At 40.3% G+C, this 27,486-nt stretch overlaps 1 protein-coding gene across 4 annotated transcripts in view; it reads right to left on the bottom strand.

The window, feature by feature from the left end:
- iqsec3a (IQ motif and Sec7 domain ArfGEF 3a) overlaps positions 1–27,048 on the bottom strand; it is a 101,793-nt gene extending 74,745 nt beyond the window's left edge. Inside the window, exons 1-2 of one of the 4 annotated variants that reach the window (XM_039791443.1) lie at positions 26,257–27,045; positions 8,171–8,251 (exon numbers count right to left, since the gene is read on the bottom strand). In XM_039791443.1, coding sequence (XP_039647377.1) covers positions 8,171–8,251; positions 26,257–26,867 — 692 coding nt within the window. In that variant the 5' untranslated portion in view covers positions 26,868–27,045. Of the gene's footprint in view, positions 1–8,170; positions 8,252–21,633; positions 21,707–26,256 lie in introns of those variants that run through there. The other 3 variants (XM_039791446.1, XM_039791445.1, XM_039791447.1) reach the window with 3 other exon arrangements.
- Between the last annotated feature and the right edge of the window lie 438 nt (positions 27,049–27,486).

Consider the following 27,486-nt stretch of genomic DNA (forward strand, 5'->3'; position numbering starts at 1 on the left):
TTTACAATCCATTACTCCAAAAATACTGATACACTTCATTAGTTCATTAAGATTATCTGATTAAAAAAAGTATAAGGAGCTCATGAACTTGATAACTATTTTTTCCTCTCTGACAAGTTAAATCATTATGGCAGATTTTGTGAGCCAATTGCTGGTGTGTGTGTGTGTGTGTGTGTGTGTGTGTGTGTGTGTGTGTGTGTGTGTGTGTGTGTGTGTGTGTGTGTGTGTGTGTGTGTGCAGGTCATTTGTCAGGATCACAGCGGGAGGACTGATTTGAAAGGGGTTTTAGATGGTGAGCAAGATGTCAGTCTTTCTGTGCAGACAGTGAGCTGGGGGGGGAAAGCGGTCAGTTTGGCAGCTGAATCGTCGACAGGCTCAAGGATCATGCCAAAAATATGTGATGTCACCTGCCAGAGGCTAACTGGTCAGTTTATATTTAACTCACTGACCAAAGAGTGTTTACTATCCTATTAGCTCCATCATTATATGGATGACTCAGCCATCAAGGGATATGTTGCTGACTTGAACTATTTACTTGAATTCATTTCGTGAAGTACCGTGGAAGCACGGATACACAGCAAACTTTCCGTGTTTGTGTTAGTCTTTCTGGGATGCTTTTCCAGCAATGTGCTCCTATTTATAAGATGTCTGTTGTGGTTGCTTTCACATTTTTTGACTTTGTTTATTTGTTTCTACATGTGGAGCACTAAAGCTTATAACTCACTCACACACTCATATACCGATTCATTTAAATTCAGCACGATGCAGATTCTCTATAAGGGGAGCTGTCCAGTTATTGTTTAACGTGCAGGAAATGAAATAATAAATTAATTAATAATTGTAACAGCAGTTTAGACCTGTAAACGTCACTGGTAATGAATTTTGCAAATTGATTGTTTCTTTGTGACTGAGAGACTACACTGACAGGGCTAGTTGGTGAACTGCTGTCTGATGAGCTAGCCACTAACTTGCTGAGATTCTCTATTTTCTCTCTACTGTTGTGTTTACTCCCCCCCGTCACAACTTTCATAGTACTCATTCTGTTATCTGCTCTGTGTTTTTCCCTGCTTGCCACTAACTCTCATATCATTGCAGATCTAGCCACTCCCTCCTGCCCTGCAGTAACCCCTTTCCCGCCATTTCCATCACCTGACATTCTCCGCCCACTTACTCACCTGTTTCCCATTTCTCCCATTAGTCCTGCAGAATATATACCTAGCCATTTCCAATCACTCCTTGCCACATTGTGTAGTTTGCATCCGCCCTAGCGTGCCACACTTTCTTTCTGCCTGCCTCACACAGGGATTAAAGACTCTCTGCCTAACCCCTACCTGTATAGGTTTGTCTGTATTGACTGATTAACTGGTTTTGACCCTTGCCTGCTTTTTCACCTTAGTAAACAAGAACTTTTATCTTACTCCTACTGTCTTTGTGATGTGCTTTTGAATTCAAGCTCGTTGTGTTTCGGAGCCATTACACCCTCTGCATTTTCTTTGGCATTTACATCATTTTGTTCAATTAAATAATGGCTGAAGAGGGAAAATAAAGCTGTCCAATCTAACAAGCATGCTAACGTTCAGGAAGTTAAATAGTAGACTAGATAGAATTAAAGTGAATGGTGCAACACAGCTAATAAGCTACGATGGCCACTTCCACCATTTTGGACAATCTGGTTCTTGATCCTCTCAAAGGTCATCCTTGTAAAGGCTTGCTTTTGGTTATTTATTTTGACCGCATGGCAAATGCACTAATCCCACTAATTACATTGGAATAAATTGAAGTCACTGCCAATTTCAATCAAGTGTGATCAGGCCTTAAAGTTGCCACTGGTTGGACTTGAAGTTTGCGTCCAAAACTGCAGGGCTTCAGCTCTGCTCTTGGGTTATATTTCTATTTATTTATTGGAAATATAGAGTGATAGTGCGAACAACTGATTTGCATTTACCGAATAATTGCTCTACTTCAAAAGTTAGCAGCATCACTAATATTATCACTATAAATTTACTCTATATGGCAGTAATGTGCCCTTTGTCTGGGGCATTTCTGCTGCATTGTGTTTTATCAGAGGAAGATATTGCACAAGGGACCTTGTACGTTTTAAGTGACATCTCTAACCAACCCTAGCCAACGATTTATTGGCTACTTAACTGGACAAGGTAGCTGAGAATGCAGCTGCACTCTAACTGATCTGCTGGAAGAAGCTCTACCTCACAGTGTTCAAATGTGTTTACACTATAGACTGTAAAAATAACCTACCGGTTTTGTGGACTGACGTTATGAAGCCTCAAGTTTGACAATTTGGCAGTCACCATCTTGGTTTTTTAAACCGGACGTGACGATATTTAGACGAGAGGGTGGAGTTGGGAAACCAGTGTTGTTTATGGTTGCAATGGCGCTAAAAAATGCAAACGATTTTCAACCCTTCTGAAACAAGTCATCCAGTGGAGATTTATCGTCGGGTATACGCGGAACTGCGGGTCCGGGTGTGATGTATCTGCATGTACGGCAGTTCACAGAAAATTGACAAACTTACCCTTAAATCAGCAGTTAATGCTAGCGGTAGCTAGCTAGCTTTGTTGGCAGAATGCTGAAGAAGACATTTTTAGGCAACCGAAATGTTCAAATTAACTTTGATGAAGTGAAAACACAGGACAACACCCAAAAACACGGCTATTTTAATGTACACAGTGCCATGGATAAGCATTGCCAAGCCTCTTATCATGATCATGTAGCCACGCCCCTAAAGCATCCCCTGCTTTATCGTCTATTTTAAGACAAATGTTACCATAATTTACTAAATGAGCATCATGCTGTATTGAAGAAGACTTGAAACTAGTGATTGAGACCATTAACTCATTATGAAAATGTTTAATGAGTTTATAAATCAAGGGAGAAGTAGGGTCACTTTCCTGGAAGCTTTTGTCCATTGTTTTTACAGTCTATGGTTTACACATACTGTACACATCTCATTTTTTGATAGAACAACACTGCAGTTATCACCATTTGCACAAAAAAAGCTGTTTCTAAAGTGAGAGTTCATAGGCAACAGTTTCACGGTAACACTTTGGATGTGATCCCAAACACTTCAGTCAACCTCACACAGTGGCATCAAACTGTGAACATAAATTTGTGTATTAGAAAGGTTATCACGAGCAATCAGATACTATTTTGAGCTTGTGTTTTCCTCGTCCTAGTGTCCACAGTTTGTGAACGAACATTTGTATGTGAATCTTATAGATGTAAATACTCAAATTGTCATTATTCATAGTTTTGCTTTACCATTCTACAAGCTAGAATATTCTAATAACACTTTCCTTCCATTTATTAGTTTTCTGGGGCCCTGTGTGTTGACCACAGCTGTTCTCAGTTTTGCTGCAAAGCAGAAAGTTAAACCTCAGGTCACCTATGGAACTGTAAAAGTAACAACAAAACTCCTGTGTGTAATTTTAGCACACCGCAGCAGAAGATGGTTCACACTACTAATCGAAAGGCTATGGCCATCCTGCACAATCAGCCCCTTCCATGAGTGATTATAGATCTGACTTGGTGACCCTGAATACAAATCCGCTATAGTCCCCAAACCCTCTGATGCCTCCTTAAAGCCTGGCAAGAGTGACCAGACTGTCAGGGTCAGTTTCCAACCTCCGTAGGGTCCTCATTATAAGTGACAGTGAAATCCTCAATTCTTATTTCAGTTCACAACTTCCTACTTTCTCATTTAAATGATCCCACATATACCGTGTTATTACCTGCTTGTTTCCCACTCCCTAACTGATCGGATAAAGCTCCCCAGGTGCAGACAGATATAAACCAAGAGCAAGTATGGCTTCAAATTAGTGCAAGGAGATCTTGTTGAAGCTCACGCTGGTGCCCTTTTCTGAGCTGACCCCTCTGACTCAGAGGTTTGAATTCCTCTCAGTAGAAAGAGCGGTGCAAATAAAATATCAATGGTTGCCCTTTGTCTGTCAGCTTCAGAGTGTGAAATAACATCCTGAAGTGGAGGCAGTGCACAAACAGGCAATGAGTTGTCCTTTTTAATCAGACCCTGTTGTAGATCCAGGTGGCGATTGGATCCCCTCAATCGCGCAAGACAACAGAATTCACTCACTATTGTTTTATTTTTTTGAGGGTTTTAGTAATTTGCGCATGATTACAGCAGTTTGCATCAAAAATTGCAAAATATTTTCTTGGAGTTATAACACAGTTATAATGGAGTTAAATCTAAACACACACACACACAATCCTTAAATTGTTTGATTCAGTATAACTTACACTTTCTAAGGATATCATTATCTCTGATGTCCATTGCAAAAACAGTGTCCATAAATTTGCTTAGAAATCATAGATTTATAACTGCACAACTTGCCTAAGAATAATCACATTTTTAAGTTTTCTTCAGTATCAAAGTAATCCATTGATAGTAGGGCTGGACCCGAATATTCGAATATTCGTTCGGTGGGTTGGTATTCGATTTGAAAATTTGACATTCGAATATTCGTTTTTTTTTTATTTTGGTTTATTTATTTTCTGCATTTATCTCTCGTTCACACTCCAGTCCAGTTGGTGGCGGTAATGCACATTTAAGTTGGTTTGCCAACCGCCAATAAACAAAGAAGAAGATACTGTCGGTACACGATGACGCCCACGTCGAGTATTTAGCAAGCTGGGCCGAGAAGCTAGCGGCGATAACAAGTGCGGAAATGGAAAACTGTTTCGCGTTTTTCCGTTGTGATTCGGCCAGAAACTTCAACATTGTGAGGCGAAGAGATCGTTTTGGAATATAAAGCTTGGATATTACATTTCCTTGGACTCTTAGGGATTTATGAAAATCAAGTTTTGGTCAAAATACCACTTTGTTGCTGAAAGGACAACGAAAACAGGTATGCATGCACTCTCGGCATTACGGCTGAATTGTTTTATTTTCTGTTACTTTGTAACAGTTGTGTACATGGCTGTATATTTTAAAGATTTAATGCTCTAAAGTTATAAAAAACGCTCATGAGTGGAAGTTTTATCGAGGTTACAGCGACGCCCCAGTCACAAAGTGTCCCGTTGACGGGACAGTGATCCGAGGTTAAAAGTTTATTAATTCTGAACGCGTCTGGCCTGTCTATCTATATTGCACCAAATACGACACTGCACTCCCTTGTGAAGTCGTTTGGATGAAAGGTTCTCAAAATAATCAAAATGCAAACAAACAGTCAGACACATAGAGATTCCTGCCTTTATTAGAGATAATAACATGTTCAGCCCCCTCTCTCCGAAGCTTCGAATATTCGATGCTCATTACTACCGAAGCTTCGAAGCTCAAAAAATGGTATTCGGACCAGCCCTAATTGATAGTTGTCTGTACATCCATTGATGCAATGCAAACAGGAACAGCTAATAGCTAATTTGGCACACTTTTTACCAGTGCCACTGCAAATCTTTTAAAATATGAAGACAATTACATAGGCAAAAAAAAATAACCTATGCTCAAGTTGAAGGCCACAGCGCAATTGAATCCATGGTGACATTCTACTTCCTGTTTACATACCCAAAAGCATTGGAAACTGCAGTTCCACAATGTAGAGATACTTAGAGCATGATTATTCCCTAAATAGAATTAAGACAAATAAAAAGAAATGAGAAAATCCATTAATATTAGCATGTGGTTTTTGTTTTACTTTACTAAGGCTCAGAATATCCCATCAAGATGGTATTTATATTCCTGGAACACTGACATTCTTCCCTAACCATTGATATACACCTATGTGAATGAAAAAAAAAAACAGCAAAAAAGCCTAGGATTAAGAAAGCTTAAGTGACATTTTGGCCAGTCTATTATTATGGATATCCCTGCTGATCTGGGGGTGTGCACAGTGTTGTGTGTTTTCCAGGAGTATGTAAATTATCTAACTGTGTGTATCGTAGTGACACACTGGCACACACACGTACGTTAACACACACACACACACACACACACACACACACACACACAGAGAGACAGGGAGCTATGTTCTGAGCACTGCCAAGCCAAAGCATGCAACATGATAAAAACTTTTTTTTTTCACATGAACACAGATGTATTACATGTGTCAACAAGAAGGCTCACCAGTTTCCAGCATGGGAAAGACCCTACACATCAATGCATTATGGTAGTTTTACATTGCAAAGTTACACTTCTGTTACATGGTAATATTCATACATGACTCTTTCAAACTTAACGTGACCACAGTGGAGAGACAAGCCCAAATGAAGTGAACATGATTGATGATGGATGCAATGAGGTGTGGGTGCAATGTTATGTCGCCGTGATGTGATGTGGTGATGCCACGTGAGTAAATGATCAACAAATCACTGACAACAATGCGGAAGAAATCAACAACAGAATACAGCTCTCAAGAAGAGATAAGACGCAACAAGAACAAAAATGAAAAAAAGACAAAACCACAAGCTGCTTTCTGTCTTGGCCCCAGAGAGTCCTGCTTTGAAGTGGTTTGCTTCAGAGATTGGCAGGGAGAGGTTGTTTAGAGGAGTTGGAAGGGGTTTACAAGTTAGCAAAGACCTTCTGTTGTGCACTTTGTTTGTACCTTTAGCTAATGGTCCCTAAGCACAAAGCAATCACAAAACACAACAGCACCAAACGGCTTCTATCAACCAAAGTTCAAGCTGCTGAACCACGATCGATTCTTGTCTTTCAAATTTCCCCTCCGGCCTTGATTTTATGAAGTCACTCCCGTTCAGTTTTAACCACTGCCTATGGAATCTCATGTATTTAATAGAGGCATAAAGTGACGCTTATGACAACAGCTACTGTAAGAGACTTACAGTACGTCTGAGAATTTATCTGATAATGGCTTCTATGTTTGCTGCTCTTTAAATTGGCAAACAAGGCCAATAATAAGAGTTAACTGCTCTCCTTTCCCTCCTACATCGCTCCGTCCTTCAGTCTATCCACGTGGCTGATTTAATACAGCACAGCTCTCTGAAGTGTTTAAAATGTGATTTTTGTACGCTTGTTGGTCTGCAGCCTGCTGTCACTTGTTATGTCCGGCACCATGGGGACTACAATTTCCAATCAATATGCGTTTGCCAGGCTAATACAATGCAGCAAAACAGTCCTGTGAAAGTAGCAGTCCACAAAAAAAGAAAACGTTTTCAGGTGGATGGCTTAATTGCTACTGATGCCAGGTGATTACCATAATTGTCAGTGAAACTCTTTGTTTCTTTAAATAAAAGCATGTGCTGTCACTTCTGCTTGAAAGGGGCGAGATAATACCTGGCCAAAGGCGATTTATTTCTTTTTGCACTTGTGTATCTAATTCCATTTTTCCAGACTGCCCATTCCACGCAAAAAAATAATAAAAACGACAAAGCTGTCATAGAAAGGTAGAGGTATTACAGCAGCTAATTATTAGCTCTTTTTGTCATTTTCCCCAGGGCAGGGGGTGAAAATGATCACATCAAACTTACATCAGAACGATTAAATTGGTTGACTTTTATTGAAATAAAAGGGACTTTGGAATTCATAAGCAAGTGTACACAGTTGTATTTCCAACTGGCAGCATCAGATCAATGTCATGTGCCAATCTGACATAAAAAAAGATAACAGCGTACTGGCCCTGCTTTGCTTGCTAAACTCAATGTAATAGTTTTCTAATTATTCAATTTCCATAAAGACAGCTCAACCAAGGGCTTGACTATTGTCCAGGAAATGGGATCTTGATGTGCTTGATTTGGATATGACTACTGTGTAGACTTATTTTCTGACAAACACTAACACTCAAGCATTAACACTCAAATTAAATCCAGCGTGTCTTAGATTCACTCAGGAAAAAATTTCGCAGCCTCAACAAGACCCAAAACCCAAGCTGATGTGACAGAGTCTCATCTCTTATTGGCTCATTGTGATCATCGAGGGAGTGGAATTCAGATTGTCCCAGTAAGAAACCTGAAGCATTTATAACCACTTCAACTTAGATAACACTGCTGGGGTAGTTGTGTTGCCTAACGTAGCTACTGCAGCAACCGCTATTAACAGGATGCATGATAGGTGGCTGCAATTCAAATTTACAAACATAAAATGTAATTATTCAAAGTAAATAAAGAAGTTTAAAAAAAAAAAATATATATATATATATATACAGTATATATTTGTGCAGATGTTACAAGGATGCAGTCGTCTTACCTGGGGACACAGGCAGTAGAGGTCTCCACCTCAGGGGCCTCTGGGGCAGGGCAGCAGAACTGGTGAAGCACTGTTTGGTTGCTGTGTGAAGAGCGGAAACAGAATAATAGCATAAATTAAAAAAAAATTCTAAGGATGTCATAACGTACTAAAAGTTGAGATCATTCTTCTGGTTTATAGTCCTACATATTTGAGTCTTATTTTTCAGGTCAATTCCATCCCTTGGAATAATTTACAGCAGGGATATGTACAGTTGATACATTTCAACAAAACCTAGTGGGTGAAACTACCTGTCATTGTTTTGCCTCATAAGCTTCAGAGTCATTCTAGATCCTATTTATTTATAGCGAGACTTTCAGGATGGCCCAGTGCCGATTAGGTACAATCAGAAGACAATGGCTGCCTGGATTTGAGCCACTGACAGCTTTGTTGCCCGATTTACAGCAGTCCTACTAAATCTAAATCTACTAAATCAGAACCAGAGTTCTTATGTTGGCTGCTGATGATTGCCAGATTTGGTCAGCAAATATTACACTCAGGTGGCATTGTAGAATATGAATATAATTCAGGATAGACGTAAGACGGTTGTTCTTCCTTTTTATTGAGACATGATGTTGATAGTTGTACTTTGTACTATTCATTCTTTCTAATTGTTTCGGACAACTAGCAGGAGTAGAGGCTCTGCAGTGTAAAAGACTTCTTCTTTCAACTCATTTTAGGGGTGTTGATTAAGCTCATGATAAAATATCACAATCATCACTTCCATGAACAGGTGGCATTCATCAGGCTAACATTAGTGATTCACGAAAAGTTTGTGCTGTTAAAAGAGTTTGGGTGAATCTGAGTTTTATTATTATTATGAAAATACAAAAAGGATCTTCCATTAGGGCCCAATGTGTTTTCATAAGAACCAGTGAATGTGAACATAACTTTGTTTATTTACAAGAAAACTCTACAGGTCGCCTTTAACTAGATAATATCAATCAATGTGTTTGTAAAGAAGAGTGTGAACAGTTTCTCATAATTTGATGGATGGAATTTGGAAAAGAAAATTAATGAACAATGCAGATGAAGTTAAAAGCCATGTTTATTGTGAATTGGTTTGCATTTGATATGTTTGGCTGTGTTCAGTTGATCTGAAAATGTAATTATATAAATTAAATAAAGGGAGAAAAGAGACAGAGTGCAAGAGTTTGAGTGTTTCAGCACCACGGAGAGAGACACAGATGGAATGTGTCAACACCACAGACAGAGACAGAGGAAGACACACGGTTGTCATTCCACAAAAAGGAAAGAGACCTTAGACTGGGTAAACCCAGCTCGATCTGCCGGCGATTTGATTTCACCCTGCAGCTCAGGCTGGAGACCTGTACGTTTATCTATCCTGCTTCCGCTACAATTTTGCGGGGACCAATCACAAACTGGCTTATCCACCTGGCGCGCTATTGGCGGGTTTAACACGATGACGATAGAGAAGCAACCAAGCAGCTTTTTGTTTACATTCAACGTAGCGGCCACCGAAGCACAGCAACCCGTTGATGCCGCTGTCGCTGCGGATCGTCGGTCTGATTGGTTGAAGGACTATCCAATTGCGTACAGAGTCATTTGAACTATGCCCGTTGATCACGCCTCTTGTGCAGTAGAAAATACAGAGCAGACTCCCCAGACTAATGTTCAGTCTTAAAAGACTAAGCTTGGTCTGGTGATAGCCAGACTAAAGAAACCCCAAACAACGTAAAATTTGGTGTAAATTCTTATAAAGCAATAGGGCTGAAAATGTTAGAATATAATGTATTTTTTCAACCATCACCCCAAATATATGTTTACTATAACATATGAAAATGACAAGCAGCAAATTGTCACATTCAAGGAGCTGGAAACAGAGGATGTTTGGCATTTTTGCTTGATAAATGACTTACACAATGAGTTGATAAATAGAGTAGTCAATTAGTTGATCAATTGTTTCCTCCCCCGTGGCAAAGTTATTAAATACTTTACTTAGTGCATACAATAATCTACTTATAATACCTTACAAAAGGTTTATCCTACATCTCACCACAATGTTATGGTTGCATTTTAGAACTTTAAAAATAGGTTAGTTTGAGCCTTTCTGCCAACTTTCCAGTTGCAGTAACTATGAAACAGACTTTACATACAGATTTAATGAAAAAATATGTCCTCACATTTTAACAATAGGAAATATATAGGAAGTGTGGCTGCTTCAAAGCATTTTTAAAAGACATTACCCTATTCTACTGGAACGTACTGCAGATAGAGTCACAAGTGAGGGCGATACTGAAATGTATCGAGGAAAGAGCAAGGATATCAAATTTTAATGTGCATGCGAGAAAGCCATGAGTGCATTTACTTTTCTCCCTTCATCAGTACAGTATGTCCTCTCTTTCAACCTGGACGCCACCTCACATTCTTCACATTCTTACGGCTTCATCCATCTCGTTCTAAAATATCATCCCCCTCCCCCACTCTTCTCCTCTCCTTCTGTCCCTTTCACACTGATTATCCATCACTCTCTGCAACTCCCCATCCCCCCTTCTTCGGGTCATACAGGCACGGTGTGTTGTGCAAGGGAGCTATTTGCTCAATTTCTCTTGCTGTCAGAAGATGCAGCCAGTAAAAAGAGCAGCCACTTTCCATACGCTGTGTCCCGTATCCCTGGACACAGGACATGGAGAAGGACGGAGAGAAGAGAGGTGAGACTTAAGATGAGAAAGCAAGGCCCATATTCCCAGCAGCAACTCAATCCCTTATCGCCTCTCTGTTGCCTTTTGATCTTCTGCCGTGAAGGCCATCTCCCAATTGCTTTCTGCTTCCCCTCCTGTCTGTCCCTTTGGCGAAGGACAGAGAAAACAAGGATACCTTGATGTCTTCTTATATACCTCCTTCAAAGGCTTGACTGCATCTCAAGAACACTTAAATCTGTTCTTTCTGCTGTGAAGTGCAATAGTTTATCACAGATCCCTAAAGTTAGAATTTTTAGGCTGGCCAGACTGTAAAGGTTGATCCGAAGGGTTTCTTTTTGTACCGCTCTGTAAAGACTGAGAAAGAAACAGAGAACGAGCTTGAAAAGGGAGGTTGGGGGGTATTTGACAGCAACAATAGCAGACAGTACAAGGAGGGTATGACAGCAAATTAATTCCTATTGTTAATGGCTCCTCTAATTGTGTTCTCCTTAACACCGCTGTGGCCATTTTTAATAGGTCGAGAACACAGGCGGTCTCTGAGGGGACACAGATTAGTGCGAGCATTGGAAACAGCAGAGCCACTTGCTTACGCAGATAAAGAGTGTATATTCTTCAGGACAAGGTATAAAAACAACGATAGACTGATTTATTTGTGTTGCATTAATACTGTTTATGAAAATGTACGCAAACACACAAACCTAATAAAGTATGTGAATCACGTTCACAGTGTTGGCCACCTGGCATGAGTAAGAGAGAGAATAGTTCAACATTTTGGGAATTGCACTTATTCACCTTCGATCCATGAGTTGTTGGATGAAACGATCAATATCATTGTCAGGTATGTATGCTAAATATGGAGCTACAGCCAGCAGATTAGCTTAGCATAAAGTCTGGAAATAGAAGTAAACAGTAGGCTGGCTCTGTCTGGAGATAACAGAATGCAGCTACTGTACCAGCACCTCTAAAGCTCACTAATTAACACTTTATATCTCATTTGTTTTATCTGTACAAAAACCATTATCTCATATTATCTCAACATTATGAGAGGTTAAGACCAGGACTATTTATTGGCCGGCACAGTGAGTTACAGTTGCCTGGCAACCCAATGGTGATGACAAGACTCCAGGAAATTTTCCTTTTTTCCAGTTTTGATGCTAAACTAGGCTAACGGGCTGCTCCGGGTAGCTTCATATTTAGCGTACAGATATAAGATATTTTCCAAAATAATGAGTAATTTGATCAATATTAGTATTTCTAGTAGTTCTAATAACTTTGTGAATATTACCAGACACGTTCTAACCCGAAAGATTTAGAATTGCAATCTTTTAACTAAGATATTTACAATTAATGTTTGTAAGAAAACAATGTGTAAAATGGCCAGTATCATTCTACTTCAGTGATAAAACATTTATTGTTTACCCTCCAGCTTTTGAAACATGATGACCAATGTGTTGTTTCTGCTCGTCTTATCTGACCTCTTTATTATTTAGAAAAAGCACCAAAATGCTGCCAACTGTACTGTACCACTGTTAAATCCGCGTATGAGATGATCCTAGCGCTAGTTATGCTGCTGCGGTTTCAAATGTGTGCATCCCACTTGACTGTGTCAATAAAACAGTATGGTCACATCTGAATCATTGCTTTCATCTATTGCAGAAAAGCAGCTCACAGGGAAGTATTACGGGATGGAAAGAGCATGAACTCTTTTTATCTTTTAAAGCACCTTCCATTTGATTCATCTTAACCATCCATCTCTTTCTGATGTCTCCCTTCATTATTTTTACCATCTCTCTGCTCACTTTTACTATCACCTCTATCTTTCCACTCAAAAACAGCTTGCAAGCATTTTATAACAAGTTTGGTGACCTTTTTAGAGGCACAGCTGCACTACTGAGATAGCAGAAACCCAAACTGCATACAATTCAAGTATCATGAATCTGTCCATGTTCGGGTTGTACTGATATGAGAAGACTAGGAGCTATATGGTTTCCTAATTAATCTCTGTATCATTGTGACGACAATCCACCTTTTCCCATGTTCAGGATTACGCAAAAATGTCTTCAACATCAACATGAATTCTCCTCCAGAAAATCTGCAAGACTACAAAGCATCCATTTTCAAACACACACCCCCCTCGAACTGTTTGATCAATGCGGGCACTGAAGATTAAACTGAACTCGCATGACCTGCGTTCTGATCTTCCACACCACTGACTCATTTCCCCTCGTGGCCTAAGCTCGCTAATACCACCTATAAAAAATCTATAAGCTTTTATAAGCTCTTCCACACACTGGGTCTGTTTGAGGGAGAGTGTAATCTCCACACCATGGTTTCATTGTATTTTGTTTTAACTTCTCGTGTCTAATGTGTTTGTCGATGCGCTCCTCCTTGTGTGGAATTCAGCTTTACTGTGTCAATAGCTCTCCGGCTGATTCAACTCAGCTAAAGGCGGAAAAAGATCTGTGCACACTGAAGTGATACAAGGGGGATCAAATCTCGCAATAAATGACAGATTAGTTTTCACAGACCATTTCCTTGGAAGTCAGGAAAAATATTTGCTGTGAAAATGTTCGCTTGTTGAAATAACATAATATGCAGTGTAAGAGTCTGCCCCTGAAGGCCAAACATGGTAAATACAAATACAATTGACCTATTTATTTAAATATACAATATAATATAAGGTGGGTTAGAAACCAGAGGTGGAAAGTAACGAAATACATTTACGCACTCACGTTACTGTATTGAGTAGTTTTGTTGTGTATTTTTCAAGTTTTTAAAATCGGTAATTTAAAATGTACTTGATTACGTTTTGAGTGAAGTGTTGTATTTCGCTACATTACAAATCCCATCCATTACTGAGTAAAAAAAAAAAAAAAAACTTTGACTAACTAAAACTGAAAGGAAGAAAAGAAATCGCGCCTGGAACCACTACAGTGACGAATGATCAGCATCTAGGCTGCCTAGCAGGCGCCAAGTCTTTCTGTAGGAGATTGAGAACGAGGTGGAGGTGGATCAGGCGAGCGACGACTCTTCAGAGACTATTTTCAGTAGAAACGCTAGCTGAAACATAAAATTCTGCTGCCCACAACGACCAAAATCCTTGGCCACATTTGAAAGACTTTTTCATTTAAATTCAAGAGGGCCAATAGTATTATCATGCAATGTCAGATGTGCCTGCCAAAGATGACTGAACTGGCAGCATTCAATAACTCCACATCTAGTCTGCAGAAGCATGTTTTGGTAAGTATTTGTGTAACGGTACTTCAAACAAAGTTTTGATGACTAATAGCAAATTGCCAATTAGCAAAACAACATGTTTCGTGGCACTGCTAATTTTTGTCTAGCACTAGCAACCCGTAGGACAACGTATGTGGGACACTGGCTAAATTAATTCACATACATCTAATGTCATGTGTGACATGTGTTATGTTATTATCACATGTTTATGTAGCTGTTTATACATTTGTATAGATTTTTCTTTAATTAAAAACAAAATAGTTTGGGATTTATGACCCCTTGTCCTATTTTCACTACATGGGAGAGATGCCCCCGCCAGGTTTTACAGTTTTGTTTTAATGTAACTAAGTAACTTTTACTTAAAGTACATTTTAAATGAACTACTTATTACTTTTACTTGAGTAATTTTTCAGATAGGTAATTTCACTTGTACCTGAGTAATATTTCATCAAAGTATTGGTACTTTTACTTGAGTACAATATTTTAGTACTTTTTCCACCTCTGTTAGAAACAAATCCTTCTGTTGAAAGTGGGTTTAAAACCGAGCAACTCTGCCAGTGCACACTTATTTCACACATAGCAAAAGGTAAAAAAAAGAGAACAAGGTACTCTACGTCAGCATCGAGATCATCACAATCCTTGAGATTATTTTAGGTTGGCTTATATATTATATGCCTTCCACAGTTCAACTGGTTTCATGGCAGTATTACTGGAGCTCTTTGATCAAGTTAAATCAAAAAAGACACTCAAAATGTTTTTGTAATACTTTACTTCCATTTGGCAAATTGGCAGTCACTATAAGTGCCAGTTTATCACTATGTTTTACAGGCTAAGAGTGTGTAAGGCTTTGTGAGAGAAATAAATTCAACACACACACACACACACAAACAGTGCTTCATGGTGGTGTGCGCATACCTTTGTGAGGTTAAAATGATGTATTAAACATGATTGTGCAGTGGATTATTAGCTGACAAATATCCTTGAACTAAAGCAGACATCTCTTATGAGCACTGCACCAATCTTCCAACACACACAAACGCACACTCCTCAAAATTCGGTCCTGAAAGCCTACCATATCAATTCCTGTACACACACGCACAGTGAATTTAAAAAAAGCTTTGCTGAAAGGTTTACGTCAGCGCGGACTCTTGGGCCGTCCCAAGCGGCTTAGCTCGCCTTTTGCAAGCAAAACTGAGAGAGCTGGAGATGGACAAGAGAGCAAGACCAGTTTTCCCAAGAGAAAGCTAACAAAAGAGGAAGAAAAAAAAAACGTCCTTGTATTCAATCCCTTAAAAGAACTCCACCAGTGTCAGGAAAGCTGCAACATTTGAGATTTATTTAACTTTCTCTGTCTCATTGTCCCTCCTTGATTCCACTGCTACACTTGACAGTAAATATGAAATCATTTCATCTTCAAGCTCTGCATTTATGCTGCATCATGTCTGTCTGAAAAAGACATTTGAAGATTGTATTTTAATGTTTTTCCTGATATCATCAGTGTTTCATACATTTTGGATATTTCATCAGCTACATGAGTTCTGTAGAAGAAAGATTATACGCTATCTAATATCAAGGATAAATGTCAAGTTTTGATGGCACTCCCTAAAAATCAAAGAAGAAAGAAATCTTTCTAGGCTTTCAACATTTTACACTCTTCTTCAACTCAGCTCCAAACTGTTGGTCCCCCTTCAATAAAACTTAAAAGAGAAGCCTTTGACGGAGGAGGCAAAACAAGCAGAAAGGGAGAGAGCTGAGCCCGGGGGTGGGGGATGGGGGTGGGGGGAGAACAGGAGAAATGAACCACTTCCTGGCGCTCACTTGTCGGAGAGCGCTCCATCGGCTAAAGGGGTTCAAGACTGACACTGAGCTGGATTTATTTTTACTGGACAAATTTGTGGTAAAAATAAAAAATGTGCTGTTCTTTGACAAAATAATCTAATAATGTGACAGATATCTGTGTTTTTAGTGTTGGCAGACATCACAGAGAAACAGCCAGGGAAAGCGAGTTTGAAATGAAGAGTAAGCTTGCAAACATCGTTTCCTAGCTACTCCAACTAAAATTATTCTCATACTGATTTCAAATGTAACTAATATGCAGTGGGGTTATTTGGTGTAGCAAACTAAATAATAGCCTTAATTTTAGATAATATTGCCAGCTAGTTATCATGTGAGATGCAAAAATCCTTTTCGCCAACATGTAGCTCGAATGAGATTTCAGCCATGTTATTCAGCTGAGGGGGTTAAATATCTGTGTATCTTTCGTTTTATTTCCGTTCTTGGTAGAGATCACTTCCGGGTCACACAATTTGCATCAGTTGAAAGTATCAAAATTGGATTGCTCATTATCCGTTTTTTCCATTTTTCATTTGAAAGTCATTGTTTGATTTTGGGTTTTTTATTGAAAAACAAATGAACGAATGATACACGGATTGTTCAAAACTACAACTGAGCTAGATTTATTTGTACTTTCTCGGTCCAAATGAAATTGCTGTTCTTTATCCAATTTTTTTCATCATTATCATTTTTTTTTTTTTGTGTTTTTGTTTTTTGTTTGTGGACATTTTTTTTTATTACGCTAGGATGCAATCAAGTAGTGCAGCTCATGCTTAGCCATCAAAGAAATACAGAGTTAACTTGCAAACCTTAACGTTAGCTAGGATTACTCAGCGTAACCAAGCTAGCAACTAAATGATGTTATCATGTGAGTAAGGTGAAATATGGTAGTGAAAATGTTTGCCGCATAACATTAAACTTCACTCGAGGATAAATGTCAACTTGTAGCAGAACAAATAGCTGTCACTAATTTTCCCATGAAAGCAGCAGTTTTTCCTACTGTTTTCTCTCCAGCTGGTGCTTCCACTATTGAGCAGTTTTAGCAGCTCATATCAAGCATCAACACTACACTGTGTTGCTCCAGGGCCATCTGCTGAAGACTTGGCAGTGGGTCAGATTTCACAGATATTTCCCATGCTTCACGCTAATGCTTGACAGCTATCAAACTGACATGGTTGTCATATATCAGCCAGGGCTTGGGCTGATTAGGAAAATCCCATCAACCAGATCAGTAACAGTAGCCATACATTTTGTGCTGAAGTAAATTAGTTTCATTTATACATTAAGGGAGGCATGGAAACAGAGTGTTTGTGAATGATGGTCTTGGTTTTCTGCACAAGAAATGAAGTAAAAGAATGAGGAAGAGAAGGCATGTAGGCAGATGATGGGGGAGGCATGGCAAAAAAGAAAAGAAAGCACATTTTTCACCACATCATCCACATACAATAACTTCTTTACTCCAGTTCCCACACGTAGCCTATGATTCATTCACGCTTAATGTCTTGCTCATCTCATTTGCTTCTTTTAGGATGTGCTCTAAGTTGAAAACTGCGATGACATCACTGGTAGAGTCATCAGCTCCTCCTACTGACACTGCGTACCTGATGATGTAATCCTGGCATCAAGAGGTTGACAGACGGGGCGTTGATGATATAACCGGAGTGGAGGGGAAGGGCAAGAAGCTTTAATGGCCTTTTGAATGTGAAGACAATTTACTAAACCCAAAGCTGCAAACCCAAATGCTTTTTAATGAAATGTCATGGGGAACTCACCAACGAGGCACACACGCAGGTTAGTCATTTCTATCTGTGGCCTCCAGGAAAAGATTAAAATCTGCATTCAACCAAGCATTTAATGTGAGGTAACGAACCCGTCTCTATAATGTTGTGCAAAAACCGCAAGTAAGCACACACAAGTATATACAGTTTAAAAATGGCATTTGTGAAGGAATGTGTGTCCACAGGTGTGAAGAATGCAAATGATTGATCAAGTATGCAGGGAAATTAGTAGTGGTTAGCAGCGGACGTATCCCCGGTTTTATTTTCTCTTGCATGGTACAATAAATCATGGTTAGGAGCTTGGTTGAGGCTTTGTTTATGACCGTGCTGAGAAGATCATTTTTTCTTCTCAATGCACACATCCCGTAGGTGGGGGGGGTCCGCCCGCGCGCGCCGCGGCGCTTTAGGTGGATGGCTTTGAACATTACTCAGGGTCGTAAAGTTAACCATACCTGACATTTCCCTAGGCAAGTGCCTGTGCATGGCTGTGTGTGTTTGTTTCAGTATACAATGCAACAGCGGACATGGAGATCATGTTGAATAGAGAGCAATGGCTGGCAAACTAACCCCATTGCACTCGGTTAAAATGATAGTTTATACATATATTACATACCTAACATTGCTTACGTTTGTCATTGTTACCATAATTGGCCGACTATATAGCTGTTATCAATACGTACTGTATACTTTTGAATGTCATTACTGTATTTTAAAGTTATTGAGTATATGTCAAGTATCATATCCTGCTTAATAGGCCACAAAGACAGGCATGTAGTTTAATTGATAGAAAATACTAGAAATTTAAATTACAAAATAAGTCACACAAATTACAACAAACGTTCAGGCCCAACATGAGCCCATAATTTAACCGCTCGCCTAACCCTCATCGGATACACAGATGCACACTGGTGCACATGATGCAAAAACAATTAGGATTGTCTGTTGAGGGATTTTCAGGGCAAAGCTCTCAGGGGGTAAAATCTCTGCGACAGATGGATGGACATTTTTCCATAACTGCACACTTTCAAAGATCGCTTTTCCCTGAGCAGCAGAGGTGATTAGCTCTCTGACCAGTCAGAGTCGGGGCACAGCATTATCTGCCCATGAGGAATCCCACCATCTTAGAAGGACAAACACCGAAGTAACACGTGCATAATTTCCAAGACATCTGTAAGTAACTCTATGGTCAACACATCTGTTTCATTGCAAGACCACATACAGTAGGTTAGCAGCTGCTAACTGCCAGCTAATAGCATAGTATGTGATGAAAGATTAAAGAGGTCTTAATGCTTTGCAGAGCCATTAGTGTGAAATGAAGGGTGTATTATCAAGTGCTACACTTCTTCACATTTGCACGCTTTTTTCTTATTACCACAATGAAAAAAACCTGTGCAGTTATTAAACTATTGTTGGTATAAGCAGCTGCTGGTTCTTTGAAATTTTCATCAAGGCTTCCCATTTACGTTAAGCATAAGAGATCGGTTTTGGTAACAAATTGAAGTATGTCATCTTTAAACATAGTACAACTTTAATATTTTTTAGGGTAAATATTATTATAAAACTAAGTTTGTGCAGAGTTGATAAAGGGCTCAATAGGAAGGACATCATATTGTCTGCTTACATTATGCTATCAGATTGAGTGACGGCCGATGACAGCACTGATATCATTTCCATTTGCTACCACAATTCTGAATTATGTAGATTGCATACCAATGACACACACACTCTGCTGATTGCTCATTATGCCCACTGTTCATTTGCATGACGAAGACATGAAATTCATCAATATGATGTGTGAATAATTTACCTACAAATATGAAAAGGCTGACTCACTATGCAGCTAGTGTAACATGACTAACAGCAAAAACACATTTCTATGCAGAGCCATTATGTGGGTGTGCAGAATTTACATATAAAAGATGGTGCCATCGGAAGTGTCAAGGACGAGGATGGTATGTCTGTCTCTCCGTGTGTCGGCATGCTGCCCAAGTAACAGAGGACTGCCAGTTGGGAGCAATGTTCATCATGGTTGAGCCAAACTTTTTTATTTTGACTGACACTGGAAAGAAACTGCTTTCTGCATTTTTGTCAAGTTATGAGGAAAGTGGGACAACATTTGGACTCTTCAGCTCTGTGGGGCATGATTTTTTTAATCTGTCTAATTATTTATTATATTATATGTCATTCTGTTTTTCTATGCACACTATGTAGCTTTTTCTCCATAATCATCTTCCCCTCTAGTTTTGAACAAAATATCTGAAAGGTGCAGCAAGGCAGCCAAAATATACTATCAATCAAAGCTGTTGGCTAGAACTGACAGACAAAATTATTAAATAGAGCCACAGAAATCCTCTTTTATATTGTCTTTGTATTTTTATATTGAGACTTCAAAAGATATTGTGTTTGCATGGGTTTCCACATTTGGGTTATTGTAAATGTACACCATTTGCAAAGATACTCAGTAGAGCAAAATTATATATTTATACTTGGCACTGTATAATCTATTTTACCAATGGTGATATGTTTACTAAATAGGATCAAACCAATAACTCAGAGCAACAGAATTGTCCAGTAAGCCAAAGCCTAGGCAAGTTATATCCTTGATTACCATACACTCCACTACACAAATGAAAAAGACAGAAAACCATCCCATATATCCCATTACAACAGCTGTGCTCTTGTCCTTTTAACACCCAAACACAACACACAATCTTTAACACACACACACACACGCACACACCATGAACACACACACGGTTGGATTACCGACAACTGGGACGGTCTTTCGCCTTGCTCAACTTGTGCATGAAAACAACTAATATTGTACTTGGGAGTCAGGAATCACCCAGCAGCTATATCCTCTGAGAAATGAAGCAATTTAAAAGCACTACGCACCAAATGTGATATTCATGATTTGGATTCCAGCAGCAGCCGAGCCAAGCCACCCTGTCATAACTGAGCGGACGTGATTCCCATTCAGACTGAGGGGAGGGGAAAGCAAAGTAAAGAGCAGAGGTTTGGAGGAGTCGAGGTTTCAGCTCTCGAGTAATGGTGGCAGGAGGGGAAATACAGAAAGGAGGACAGTGAGAGAGAGAATTTGTCCATTACATCCATCATCCACCCATCTATTTCTCTCTCGGAAGCCCTCTCACTGTTGTCTTTGAGAGACAAACACGCAGAGAGGCAGTGGTTCTACTTCTCTTTCAGGCTCCAGAGACAGAAAATTGTTGTTTCTAAAGGGTCAGTTCACCCAAATCACGAAACAATATATATTGTCTCATTGTTTTGCTCAGGTCTGCAGGTTTACTGTTATGGTTCACTCTCATGGCTCTCATTAACCTCGTTTTCAGCAGCCGGCAGCTGTTTCCAGCTAAATGCTTCTTATAAATCCACTGTACCCTACTCTAGCAATGAGCAGGTGTATACAGTGGAGCATTTAGCTGCTACAAAGCCAGATATTTTCTTCAGGAGTTTGTGGAGACCAAATCAGAGCTAAAGAAAAAGAAGAAAAGATCGGACACACTCATCTGGTGGCCACAAACATGACTCCAAATGAATGCTAATGTTGCAAAAAGTAGGCAACAAATTTGCTAACAAATTTACCATAAGCATTTTATAAGATAGTGTTGATATCTCTGTGTTGCATTTTACGGCTTGTCCCACTGCCCCAAATAGCCCAAAAAAAAATCTAATAACAACATTTTAATGTCTATTTTAGCCAACATCTTGGTTAATGATAAAGAATAATAATAATAATGTCCATGGCTCCAAAGAAGAACTAGTTGGTTAAGGTTAGTGAAAGATTGCTATCATCATTAAAACCCTCAGAGCCCTACGACGTCGTCGATGACGTCACACGCGACCTCCGATTAATATTTATATAATTTCGGAACGTTTTATTGTAGCTGCTTACCGTTTTTTCCTGCTAATAGCTAAGGAGCTAGCCATCACGGGGGTGTCTTTGGTGTCTTTGTAGCCTTTCCAGAAGGTTTTCTATCCAGCCTGGAACTTGTGCCTCTTTTTTGAGTGGTTCAGCAATAAATCCAAACGCTTACATCCAAGATTTATCCACTCGATGTCCATAATTTATCACGTTTTCGGTCATTTCTGTGGCTAGCTCTGTGCTACAGGGTGCTGCCATCTAGTATAAATCTCCCATGATGCTTTGCAAGTGTGTTTACGTTTTTCAACCAATGGGAATGTAGGTCCGTCACACAAAGTGGAAAGGTGAGTTCACTGACCGCAGGAAATCCGAAAACCGAGCGAGAACAAACAGTAAAGTGAAAAAGAGAGATAATGGCATCACTGTTCAGATATTTGGGATACATTTGGGCCTTTTTTTGAAGAAATGTAAATAGTTTGTCATTTATATTAGTTATAATGTTCATTATGTTTATTTTTGCACTGGATGACTCCAAATACATAGAAGAACTGTTTTAGACAACACAAATGCTTGTGTAGAATTGCTGTGTGTGTCATATCAATACATTTGACAGTATTATTTTGATTATTGGCAAAAGCGTCCAGACTTTTTTTGAAAAAATGTATATATTTTGTCAACTGTATAAGTTATAAAACTGTATAAGTTATAATACTTATTTCTTCACAGTTTGACACCCAAGACATATGGGAACTGATTTAGACAGGAGATTGGCTTAGCTTTTATTGTTCTGTGTGTGATATCAATAAATATCTGTGAGATTCATTTTCCGTTTTATTTATTTATTTGTCTTTAAGGTCATACAACCTTTTTTTACATTCAAGTGACCTCACTACAGCACAAATATTCTAATAGTCCAATTTTTCCTGAAAAAAATGATGTACATTGATTGACTATAGACAACAGGGTTGTTGTTTTACAAGCTTTTTTGGAAAATAAAACCAGACGGAAAAGTAATTGTAAAATGGCCTCAGGTTCCTCAGCGTTAAAGAAACCAAAGCTTACTGTTGATAAAATGAGAGGCAATATGTGTGTCTGGTGTCACAGCCAGACACTTTGCAAGAGACTGTTTGCAGAAACAAATTGTCGATACTCTCGATGTCGGTGTCGACGGTGTGGTGTTGTCCAGCTAGCAACACAACTGTGTAAGCTTTTGAAAGTCTAACTTTTCTTTTACACAGGTTAGTGTGACTCTACGGTTTAACCTTGTTTTGGATGCATGTGGCTCCCACAAAGTAAGTCTAATATTTAGAGAAATGACCCATGATACATTGAGATAAAAGATAAGAACATAGTACCTGGAGAGAGTGGCTCTATGGGGTTAGCATAGCTGGTGGAGCCTGTGCTGGTAAAGCAGCAGGCTCTTTGATCTATGAACATCAGAACAAGGAGAGACTGCAGCATCCAGCAGGCACTCAGCAGGGTCACTCTCTAATGTGTGCTACGATGTATGTGGATGTGTGCTGAGCTGCCGATCTCTTAAGTGCTATCTGTACATCACAGCATATGAGATGGCATACATTCTGTGCTCAAGCTGGTACGAGGCCAACAGGATGAAAACGAGGGCATGGCGGGCGCAGAGGGAGTCGTGGCCAATGCGGAAAAACATGCGTGCTGCCAGGTGGCATGTGGCATGTTAGGGTTTGTGTGCATTAGTGAGTGTTTTGTGTGTAACAGCAAGAGCTTAAAATATCTGTGAGAGTGTGGGAGGCAGGGAAGCAACAGAAAAGCACCTGGAGCTAAATGAGAACCCTGGGATTTCCACCTTAGGCAACGGGATTGCTGCCTATCAGACACACACGCGCCTCTTTGCTCAGAAACACACCACCTCGCCAACGCTGCTTGTCACTCTTCTTGACTCCCAACCATTACACTCATATTTTAACACACACTTGGCAACCCCCAAAGCATAGACAGAGAACCAAAGAAAAGGGTGGAGTGAACGCTTGAGCCCAGCCAGGAGATGGTTTAAGACGTGGAGAGCCTGATGGTTAGAGGATGGGATTAAAAACTGATCCAGACTGCAGAGCTGGCTACTGTAGCATAATATGCTGATTGCAGGAAATAAAGTAAAGACGTCGGGATGGGATGATGGAGAAGAAGAAGTTGAAAATTACACAGTGAGGTTAGATGAGGGATAGAAGAGACAAGGACAGTCAAGGAGGGAGAAGGAGTAATGATGTAGGTGGAAAACGGTATCATTTGAGCAAGGAGTCAAAGAGTGGGAGAAACCACGCACAATGGAGGTTGAGAGAGTAGGAGGTGCAGTCGGGAAAGAGAGGAGGAATAGAGAATAGTAGACAGGATTGCTGAAGGCTTCCTTCAGATCACACAAGCCCCTTAAGAATCTTTCTCAGACTAAATAACACAATTGCAACATTTCAGACTCTCCGTCTGAGAAGTTTGAGCTCACACCAGAGCAGAAGTCTGCTCGGGATGGAAGCAGTTATTCAACCACATTCACTGTTCAAAGCTGAAGGCAGCCTTGATTTGCATTCTTCAAATTATACCACTGGAAGAGATGAGGAATGCATGATGTGAGTGAGCGAGCATTTTGTTTTACATTTAAAGCTTTGCAAATGGATTTTCTGCTTACTTTCAATCAAGCAAAAACACAGATGAGCTGGGGAAATGGTTAAGTTGGAAATATACCTGGAATAATATACCTGTTTCGTTTGTTTAAACCGTATGAAAAACAAAGTGTAAAAACCGACAAATGTCTTAGTTTTTGTAAGGACTAAGCTAAGTTAGCTGGCTGCCAGCAGCTTTTTATGTACTGAAACACATCAGAGTGATGTCGATCTTCGCTTCTAAATCTGGTCAAGAAAGCAAATAAAGCTATTTCCAAAAAAGTCAAACTTTTCCTTTAAGGTGTGACAAGCTGTGTTCCCACAAATTCTTTCCCCCAAAATCTAAGGGAAGACACCTGCCTCTAATTCTCGCAGGCGCCATTTCAGGAAAAATTAGTAACTAGGAGGGGAAATAACGTGGATAAATATACAAACAAATCTACACCCAACGCTTATTAGTAAGTTTGTGACATGTCCCTGTCATCCTCCCGCTAATAGAAATGTATTACTCCTCCTGCGGCATTGACAGCACAGCGATACACCATCTTGTCTGCACAGGATCAATGCTCTAAACGGAAATTACAATGCTGCTTCACATCTTGTGCTTTTCATGTGTCACTGCTTTTACATTACGGAAATAAGATAGTGTACAGTACTCTCTCTCTCTCTCTCTCTCTCTCTCTCTCTCTCTCTCTCTCTCTCTTTCATTTTTCATCTCTCTCTCATTGTTCATTATTCGGCAGAACTGTCAGGGTGCATGGTTGGTAAATCACGAATGAACCTACTTACTGAATCCCGACATTTTGTACAACTCATATCTTGTTTGTCCATCTCTGGGTGAATCCATGTGAAAGCCTATGTGACCCACTCTCTTTAGGAATTATGTCTTAATGGTACAATGAATCAATCTGGATTAACAGAAACAATGCAAATGCAGCCGAGTGGAACAGATGGGACTCGGCACGGTGTGGTACTGTGTGCGCGGTGTGTGTGTGTGTGTGTGTGTGTGTGTGTGTGTGTGTGTGTGTGTGCGACCTTGATAGTGGCGAGCAAAGAACATTCAGCACCATGGACAGTTCTGAAGCACAAACAGTGCATATAAAAAGTAGACGATTCCATGTTTTATTGTTTTACAGCATTGAAATGAATTCAATCAATGAACATGAATCAAAGGGGATTTCATGTGTTTTTTGACACTGATCGAAAACGCTGTGTGGATGCTTGTCTGCCGAAGGCCTCTGAGGGTAAATGAATGCAGTAAACTACATGAGATCCTAGTGGAAAAACCTAATTCAGTCTGCAAGAAACCTGCAACTTTGGGGAAGATTTTTTTTCCAGCTAGACAATGACACCAGGCATAAAGCCAAAGCTGCACACAAGTGTAACAACAACTGAGTGAATAATGTGAAAATACAGGAGGAGCTAGAATTACCTGTCAGGAAATTGAGCCTCAGCTTGTCAGGGGATGTGAAATTAATCAAAGGCAAATCCAGCACAGGCCTCATTCAGTGTCTGTGATACGATTTTACAGGACCTTTGTGTACGCTACTTCATAAATTATTATTAATTTATTACTTCCGTTAAAAGTGTTTCCAAAATTTCAGCTGACATCTTTACGGGGGTGTGGCATTATATCTGATGGCCCTTGAGGGTATGGCAGTGTTTTCTGGACAAACATGTGCTATATTTAGACAAGAAAATTTGCGATGCAAAAATATCCATCTTATTAGGCACCCTGACTGTAATATTGAGTCTTTAATGTGTGTTTTATGAGACAGGAGATTTAGCCAAACAGCGGGGTGAAATAATGTCACTATTTTGACACAGTGTGCAGTGTGTACTGTTATGGGGATAAATATCCAGCAAAGTAAAGCTAATAATTTGCATCTATTAAGGAATATCTTTGTTTGATCAGGAAAATGTAATGTGATTCGAAGAGTCCTCATAATTAACAGTAGGCTAAATCTCTCGTTAACATGGAGATTGTTTTTTGCAGTAGACAACACACAGTAGGAAAGCTACTTACTCTGCTTTCCTAGCCAGTCCAACTGAGCGGCAGAGAGCGGTGGGAGTCTGCGGAACCAGGGACTTGCAGCAGGGACTCCTCCTGTCCTCCTCGGCGGACTCCGGGCTGGCTTGGCTCGCTTTGGGTGACTGCGGCGAGGTGGGTACGAGCTGCAGCTGCTGTGGATGGTGGGACGACGGCACAGGAGGGGTCGGATGCTGCTGAGGCTGGGCCGATAGACCGGGAATCGGCTGCTGCTGCTGCTGCTGCTGCTGCTGCTGCTGCTGCTGCTGCGGCGGCGGCGGAGGCGGAGGCTGCTGCTGCGCCTGCTGGCCGAGGTGAGCCGCAGCTTTGTTGCTCCCCGGGTGCTGATGGAGGTTGGCCGGCGCCTGGGGACTCGCGCTGCGGTGAGTCGGGTGGTGGTGGTGGTGGTGATGTTGAGCGGGCAGCTGGACGTAGTGATGGGGGTCCCGCAACTGTCGGTTCTCACCTATCAGGTCCTCCACCTTTCGCTCGAGTTCGTCGATGCGCTGGCGCTGCGTCTGGATCAGGCTTTGCTGGTTCTGGACAATAGTGGTGAGCTCCTTCAGGTAAAGAACGGCTTTCATTGGATTATCCAGCAGGCTCTCCATTACTGACTGCTAATGTGGCCGTGTGCCCGGCTATGGTGACTTCTCCTTCAGCTGGTTCTGGCGCGGCAAACCGTCGATGGGGCCTCTGAACAGCGTAACCGGGATGCTCTGGCGGCCGTCTGACGCCTCTACGCTCTGCTGGGGATGGGTAGTCTCTCTCTTCTCTCTCTCTCTCTCTCTCTCTCTCTCTCTCTCTCTCTCTCTCTCTCTCTCTCTCTCTCGATATTTTGTGAGGATACCAGAAATGGTGCTGATGCAAGGGGGGGATCAGCATCAACGGAGTGCGGAGGCGGGGCCGTAGTGGAGTGATGTCATCACGCAGGGGAAAACAGTGAATGCACGATAAATGCACGTTTCACACGTTAATCCACAGTGTTTGCATCTCATAGCCGAACGTGTTTTGGCCAGTCTCTTCCCCTGCAAGCTAAGTTATACTTCACAGACTTTATAGTCAAATTAGTTAGACAAATGCCTCAAGACTTTTATGCTTTTAAAATAATTTTAACTTTACAGTAGGCCTACTTCACTAAACTGCATGCCCTGGTCACCTTTATACTATAGTCTTTTAAAATGTAAAACAAAATCATCCTAAAGAGCTAAACCAATCTGTGGATCAATT

Source organism: Perca fluviatilis, chromosome 23 (genome assembly GCF_010015445.1).
Source record: "Perca fluviatilis chromosome 23, GENO_Pfluv_1.0, whole genome shotgun sequence".
Lineage (NCBI taxonomy): Eukaryota > Metazoa > Chordata > Actinopteri > Perciformes > Percidae > Perca > Perca fluviatilis.